Source organism: Globicephala melas, chromosome 1 (assembly GCF_963455315.2).
Source record: "Globicephala melas chromosome 1, mGloMel1.2, whole genome shotgun sequence".
NCBI lineage: Eukaryota > Metazoa > Chordata > Mammalia > Artiodactyla > Delphinidae > Globicephala > Globicephala melas.
This window is the reverse complement of record NC_083314.1, coordinates 169,820,810-169,828,299: the sequence shown is the minus strand read 5'-3', so window position 1 is coordinate 169,828,299 and position 7,490 is coordinate 169,820,810. Positions and strand designations below refer to the sequence as shown.

The window sequence follows — 7,490 nt, the reverse complement described above, 5'->3', positions numbered from 1 at the left end:
CTGAAAAATCTTTTATTAGAGATGAGTGAAATAACAAGACACTGGGGGCTCTGAAGACAACCTCGCTCCTGTGGGATCACAGACCTGTCAGGTCTCCAGGGTAAACAGCGCAGCCTCCCGGACCAGGCTGCTGCATTGGCCATTGGCATCCTCTGGCCTCCCCTGTTTGTCCTGGTCCATCCCAGCGCCCAGGGCCTATAAAGCTGACCTCTTAGAGACTGATGGTGGCTTAGGTGTATCTGTTTTCCAATATGGGCCTGAAAGCGACGGTGGAATTTCTGGCGCTGGGAAGTAGAACCTTTAAGTCTCCACCCTCCATTTCTATCACTCTCCTTTCTCCTTTCTTGGCCCTTTCCTGCCCCGAGACTGGAAGGTTCCTGAGTTGACTGAGAAAGAGGAAAGAAGTGAGGATAATCATTCCAGACTATTCCTTTCATTCTTGCTAAATCAAGGAGAGTAAGCAAATGGGGTGAACCCTCCTCTACTTCCTGGCTGGGAATCTATTATAACAGAGGTCCCCAGCAAGGCTGTGCTGTCCCTCAAAAGGAGTGATATTCAGAATATTTATTTAACAGCCAGTACAGCATGGGCACTGAGAAACCAGAATGGATACAGGCTGTAGACAACTGCAGTGCTATTCAGGTGCAAGCCAGCTGATTGTCAGTCTGCCCCTAGGCCCAGGACCATCCTCTGGAATCCTGCCCTGTCCATTTCCAAGCCTAATTCGTGGGACCGGCTGCCCAGAAAGGGACCACATCTTTAGGACCTTTGTCTTATTCCTGTGACATCTGCAGTGCCTAGCACAGGAATGGACAGAGCCAGAACTCAGTCAAAGAATACCAGGCTAGTGAATGGCTGAGAAGACAGTCCCTAGTCTGGCAGAATCCCTGGCCTGCAGAATAATGAAGGCAGGTTAGAGCCCCCAGACTGATGGAAGAAACACAGTTCTGGTCTGATGAGGGACTGGAGGTTCTGCAGTTGGAGCTGGGTCAGGAGCACTTGGGTCCAGCCATAGGGCTCCCTGGTCCCTGGCAGGTATGAGATGGAGACAAACCACCATCAGCCCTAACATGGAGGGGCCCAGTGTCCTTGGCAGGGGCGTGGGCCCATGTCAGGGAGGAAGGCCAGCCACAGAGGCACAAGGGACAGAGACAGCAAGACCCCAGGGCATAAACACCTCAGCTCCCAGTCTTGTAGGCTCAAGTCCTAGCTCTGAATGCTGGCATCCAGCATGGGGGTGGTTCAGGCGTGCAAGGGCTAGTAAGGAGCTAGTCTTGCAAAAGCTGCACAGAACTTGCTGGGAGAACCCCAGTCCTTGAACCGTCTCCTTCAGTGAAGCCAACCTGGGAAGAGAAGGATGAAAATTGACATTTCTTAAGCACCTGTTACACACCAGCTGTTTATCTCACTCAGTTTCAAAAGGTCCTATTGTGGGAACATGAAATTATCCCTATTTTACAGATGAAGCTGAAGCTTGAAGAAGCTTCATGCTGAAGCTTGAAGAAGCCACTTTTCCAAGACCTCCACGCTTCAAAGGCCAGGCTCTTATTATCACACACGTCTCAACAACAGGCATCAACTAAATGCTGGGTGATGGACACCTGGTTGTAGACACACATTTGTGTCTGGTACCTGACTCTGATAGACTTGAGGATGATGATTCCCTAGAGAGACCCAGCTCCTTCCATCCCCTACTCTCAACACAGACAACCAATGCCAACCCCGACAAATCCCCAGGGGAACCAGGAGCAGAGATGGCTTCCTTCTCGGCACAACTGCCTCTGTCCTATGCCCACTCCCAGGCTCCTCATCTAAATATGTATGATTGTGCGAGACTGATTCAGCAGGGAGAAGCTGGATTAAGGATGACAGCTCTTGCCTTGTCCCTGTCACATCCCTCTATGCCTGGAAGTTTCAGTGGATTCCAGGAGACTCCTGTATAAGAGGAGAGTTGTGCAAACCAATGGCTGGTACACGGCCACCCTAATCCTTCCTCGTCTGCAGGGAGTGCTTCCTTCTCTGAGCGACCAGCCTGGCTGACACAGCTTTGCTCACCCTCCTTTGGGGAACAGTCAGAGCTTGGGCCTTGTCATCTCTGCCGCCTCTCAAGGCCTGGGCTCTCCCCAGCTGCACCCATCCTGGACTGGGGAAGGAGGAGCAACAGGACAGGGACTGGGCAAATGATGGCTGCCCCCAGTCCTGGACAGAGGTCTGCCGCCCTAATACACTTACTCTTGACCAGCTCTGCCTCCCACGTACCCTTTCACCGCCCTTCAAACCACAGTCCCGGAGTCTTACCGGCATGTTCCTTCTGGGTAGAGGCTGCCGGGCTGAAGGACAGTCCTCCAGGCTCCGGCCCCCCCGCCGATAGGAGCGAGTGCTCTCAGAGCTGGAAGACATGGAAAGGCCAAGGTGACCCCTGCACCCAGAGAGCCCCTTAGAGTAGGGGGAAAGGCTCAGGGATAGAGCAAGGCTGGGGGCTTGGACTGGGTGGGTAGAGAGTCCACGAGGCCCCCAGGTTGGGTGCATCACAGGCCCCAGAGGCCCAGAACTGACCTCCACACTGAAAATTTCACCATATCTATTCCCCAAACTCCAAACTGAAAGGGTTTGCAAGGAAGAGAGGACTGGATCCTGGGCTGGAGGTGGGGACAGAGTGAAAACCCCACTGTGAACCTCTAGAACAAGCCACAGTTGGCACTAGGCCTTCGCTCTTCCAGCTTCAGCAGCCTGAGCTCCAGACTCCTCCCCAGCTCTCCAGGCCAGAGGCAGGAGCAGGTGTGTGAAGGGGGAAGGGGTCCAATCACCCTCCACTTATGGTCTAGCATTTCTGCATTGTTCATGGGCCTCAGCGCTGGAAGGTATCCCAGGCTACAGGCAGGCACCGTTTACAGGTGGCGAAGTAAATGCATGCTCAGAGAGGTCAGGAGACTTGCTGAGACTGCACAGTTGGGCTTTCACCAACCTGAACCTGACAGGGGGATACATCTCTGAAGGGGTGGTTCCAGATGTCAGGCTGGGTCGGGAGGGGCCCGGGGGCTCCCAGAGGCCCTCTTCAGAGCTGGGTAGGGTTTGGTTGGGACCCCCAGGTTCCACGGGGCTTGTGAGGCTGCAGGAGGAGGAGGCTGGACTGCTCAGGTTCTCAGGGACCCCAGCAGACTCCGAGCTCAGGCTGGGAACTTCGGAACGATCTGAAATCAGAAGTGATAAAGCCTGTCTTTATCACTTACTCTGTGCTCAACTTCAAAGCAGCTTTTGGTCTCTGGGATCTATCATGGTTCTCTCCCAATCCCCCAGCTCTCATCTGCCTGTCCAGCACTCTCCTTCAACTCTTCACCATCATGCTTCAGTCTCATGGTTCATGATGTTCATTCCTGATGGCCAGGGCCACACTGACTAGCACTGTTCACTTCTGCTCACACCCTCTCCTCAATCTGGACTCTCCTGCTTGTCCCTCAGGCTCAGCTCTGATGCTGCCTCCACCAGGAAGCCTTCCTAACCCCCCTACCAATCCCAGCAGGAGACGCTCCCTCCCTCTCCCGAGTTCCCAGAACAAGCCTGTTCATTCATTCAACAAATAGTTATTGACAACAGCCAAGCACTGTGCTAGGTGCTGGAGAAATAGTAGTCAACAAAACTTGCTTCTGTCCTTTTGGAATTTATCTTCTATGTCGCACTGTGCCTTATATTATAATGAATTACATTCCAGTTTTTATCTCTCCCACTAGACTGTGTCTCAGTAGCCCCCAAGGGACTCAAGACAGTGCACTCTTAAAAAACGCTTCTCTCTCTTTTTATTTCAGTGAAGCATTGAGGAATTTGGAATAAGACGGACCTGGGTTGGAAGCCCACATCAGGGACTTAGCTATGGGATTTTGGACATGTTACTTAACATCTCTCTTCCTTTACCTGTGATGGGGAGATGATAACCCCTACCTGACAGGTGACAGTGAGGACAGTATGGACTAACACAGCACTCTGAGCTCAGTGCTCCAGCACATAGCAGGCCCTCAATGAATGGCACGAGAGCATTTTTCTGGGCAGCCAACCATACCTCCACTGGCATGTCCCGCACGCCCTTGGGCCATGGTCCGAGAAGGGTTTTTGACCGGCAAAGGTGGGGGGCAATCCTCACTCTGGATCTTAGGGGCAGCTGGTCCCAGGCTGGCGATGGTCTCGTAGGTCTTGTTGCTGATGTCCAGCCTCCCGCTGGCCCAGCGGACCTGGGCTGGCGGCTTCAGCGGGCAGCGCTGCTGGGGCAGAAGTGTGGGAGGGAGGATGCCCTTGGTTCCTCCAGCTCAGCCTCGCCCCTCCCCACATCAGGTCCCATGTGGACCTGGAAGACCATCAGGTCTTCCCTTCGGCCGTCTGGAGGCCTGAGAGGCGAGGGCTGGGACACACCTTCTCTTCCTCATCCTCCTCACTGTCAGAGCCAGGCTCTGTGGAGATCCCCCAGGGGTAGTCCAGGTGCAGGGGGAAGGCGAGGGTCCCGGCATGGGCCTGCTCCAGCTGCCAAAAACAAAGCTTGGCAGTTCAGAAGGTCAGGGGCTCAGCAGAGAGATAGAAAGGGTCAGGGGCTCCCTCTCCTTCCCTAGACCTCACCAGGTCCTCACACTCTTTGTGCTGCTTCTTCCTGGCTATGTCCAGAGCTGTCTCTCCTGCCTCGTTCACTGTGAGGGATAAAGTCAGGGGTCGTGGTCAGGGTCAAAGAGGCATTATAACTTAGAGGTTAGGATGAGCCTTTGGGATCAAGACCGTCTGGGTTTGAATCCTGGCTCTGCTACTTCCTGGCTGTGTGACTTTGGACAAGTGACTTAACCTCTCTGGGCCTTAATTTTCTCATCTATAAAATGAGTATGATACTTGGAACTACTGACGAGGTTGTTATGAGGATTAAATGAGTTAATATACATAGCGCACTTGGCACATTACCAGGTACACATTAAACAGCAAATCATAGCTATTACAAACACTATTATTCAGATTCAGTTAATGTTTATTTGTCTAGGTACTTTAAGAAACGTTGTTTTATTTTATCCTTTCAGCAGGTCTGCTAGGTCAGTGGTATTATTCCCATTTTACAGATGAAAAAGCTTAGGTTCAAGAGATGAATGGACAAACCCCAAAGTCACAAAGGTGGTCGGAAGCAAGCCAGGATTAGAACCCAAGTCTGTGTGCAAAGTCCATGCTTGTTACCAGTGCTCTCTGTCTGGAAATAAGGCAGGAAGTCCCCCAGGAGGGCTAGTCAGGAATGGGAGTCTGATGGAGGAGTTGTCGGAGACCCACCTGTGCCAAGTGAGGCTCTCCCTTTCAGCAGCAGCTTGAGGCAGTCGGGTTGGTTGTAGAGAGCAGCGCAGTGCAGGGCGCTGTTCCCGTCAGCAGCCTTGGCATCCAGGTGACCACTGTGGCGGGGTGTGGGGGGTAGGTCAGGGAGGAAGGAAGGGAACAGACAGGTGAAGTCAGGGGGAAAAGAGAGAGAGGAAAGGAGGGAGGAGAGGGGGAGAAGAGGAAGGCAAGGGGAGCGTGAGGAGGTGGGCAGGGAGGTTCTCACCCGTTTTGGATGATGAAATCCACCAGGGGCAGGGAGGCCTGGTTGGTGACTCTGACAGCCAAGTGCAGGGCGAGCTCTCCAGGTGCCTGAATACATGTCCACACCTCTGAGTTTACCCCAGTTCACCTGCTCCCTAATATTACCCTCTTAAACTCTTGCTGCCCCCTGACACCTCCAGATATGAAGCTGCCAGAACCCCTGAGAGAGGAAACTGAATGGTGACACCTCATGTTTGGGAGGAGGATGAAAGGCCATTCCTTCACTGCTTCCTTCAGTGGTTCTACCTCCTCCTCCCCAGTAGAAGGTGTTTCCCAAACTTGGTTCTTGGCCTTGGACTCTTCTCTCTGCTCCTCTCTCACTGCCCCCAGAGATGTCGAATAACCTCAAGCTTTCAGTTAACACTCACGTGTAGGCTGTTCCAAATTCTTACCCCGTCTAAGTGCTACACCCACCCTGCCCACTGGATAGCCCACAAGATATCAGGCAGACAGCTCAAAGACATGGCATCCAATTTTTGATGTCCAATCAGTGTCAATTTATTCCTTCAAATGTCTCTGATATCCTTTCCCCCTTGGCTCATGTGATGTTTGTTACTAGAATCACCAGTGCAATAGCCTTCCTTGCTCTGATCTGACCCACCCCTCCGCATTTCTAAGGCTATTCAAGGGAAAAAAATATTCTAACGTTTATCGCAGATATATTATACACCAGGCCCTTTCATACGGGACTTAATTCTCACTTCAACCCCATGGGTGCTATCATTAACCCGTTTTACAGATGAGAAAATGAGACTCAGAGTTCAGTAAACTGCTCAGGATCACACAGCTAGGAAAAGACAGAGCCAGGATTTTGGCTCAGGACTGCCTGACTTAAGTTGTGCTCTCTCCCATTTACCCCTCTGATGGGTGGGGTTTGAGCAGATGTCAGAGGTGGGGCAGGGGGGAGTAACAGCCAGCCCTGGAGGAGGACTGGGGCGTGCTAAGTGTGGCTGGGTTATAAGTGGCCCTTGGAGAGGGTTCTCACCTGCCCCTCAGGCCCCGGCAGTGGCTGTCCAAAGTCCTGCCCATTAGCGAAGGCCTCCAGTACTGACAGGAGGTCCCGGTTGCAAATGGCCGTCCAGAGTCTCTGAGGCTCGGGGGTGGACCGCCGGGCAAACCTGTGTTCCACATACTTGGCCACGATATAGTCCCTGCGGGTGCTCCTGTCAAAAATAACCGCGGGATGTCAGAGCAAGGACCGTTTCTACTCAGCTGACCCTTGAAACCACCCCACATGTCCTGGACTCTTCCAGATCTGAGGCTCCCCTCTCCCCAGACTTCTCCCTGGGAGCCGGGAAAGCAGAATCCCCCGGCCAGAATCTGCCCCCAGCTGAGAATCGCCTTACATGTCACTCTCAGTTGAGGGTTTAGGGCCGCCGTGCGAGGGCAGCTGGGCCTCCATGACCTCATTGAAGCGAGTGTTTCCGATGTTCAAGGCCAGCTGGGTTCGCGGGAAAGTAGTGGGGATAAGACGCGGTGGTTAGGACAGCGCCCCCTGGAGGATTGAGCTTCCAGAGGTCCCGCCCCTCAGCCTCCCTCCTGGTCCAGGCTCGGCTCCGCCCCGCCCATCCTCTTTTTGGCTCGTCTGGGTCCTGCCCCAACTTGGCCTTGCCTCACCTTGGCCCCGCCCCATCCGACCCCATAGGCTCCAGCTGAGTCCTTCGGGCCCAAGCCCCGCCCCCTCATCAGACCACGCCCCTGATCGCCCTCCGGCCCCGCCCCGCCCTCACCAACAGCTCGGAGGGGCCCAGCAGGTCCAAGGTGAGGGACTGCATGCGTGAGAAGCGCACGCCCAGCTCGCGGTGAACGCCGGAGCACTGGATGCAGGTGAGCACGCCCAGGTTGGTGCTGAGCCAAGTGGGGTCTGCAAAGTAGGGCAGCTCGTGCCTGGAGGCGCGGGC

At 54.0% G+C, this 7,490-nt stretch overlaps 1 protein-coding gene across 6 annotated transcripts in view; it reads right to left on the bottom strand.

Moving 5' to 3' along the window:
- The window catches only part of ASAP3 (ArfGAP with SH3 domain, ankyrin repeat and PH domain 3), a 47,580-nt gene continuing 40,090 nt past the window's right edge, over nucleotides 1-7,490 (bottom strand). For 3 of the 6 annotated variants that reach the window (XM_060309704.1, XM_060309710.1, XM_060309727.1), the window contains 10 exons: nucleotides 7,320-7,453; nucleotides 6,936-7,030; nucleotides 6,575-6,752; nucleotides 5,552-5,637; nucleotides 5,287-5,402; nucleotides 4,603-4,670; nucleotides 4,402-4,509; nucleotides 4,055-4,253; nucleotides 2,966-3,191; nucleotides 1-2,389 (listed from right to left, as the gene is read on the bottom strand). In XM_060309704.1, coding sequence (XP_060165687.1) covers nucleotides 1,984-2,389; nucleotides 2,966-3,191; nucleotides 4,055-4,253; nucleotides 4,402-4,509; nucleotides 4,603-4,670; nucleotides 5,287-5,402; nucleotides 5,552-5,637; nucleotides 6,575-6,752; nucleotides 6,936-7,030; nucleotides 7,320-7,453 — 1,616 coding nt within the window. In that variant the 3' untranslated portion in view covers nucleotides 1-1,983. The remainder of the gene's footprint in view (nucleotides 2,390-2,965; nucleotides 3,192-4,054; nucleotides 4,254-4,401; nucleotides 4,510-4,602; nucleotides 4,671-5,286; nucleotides 5,403-5,551; nucleotides 5,638-6,574; nucleotides 6,753-6,935; nucleotides 7,031-7,319; nucleotides 7,454-7,490) is intronic. The other 3 variants (XM_030875204.2, XM_030875214.2, XM_060309713.1) reach the window with 3 other exon arrangements.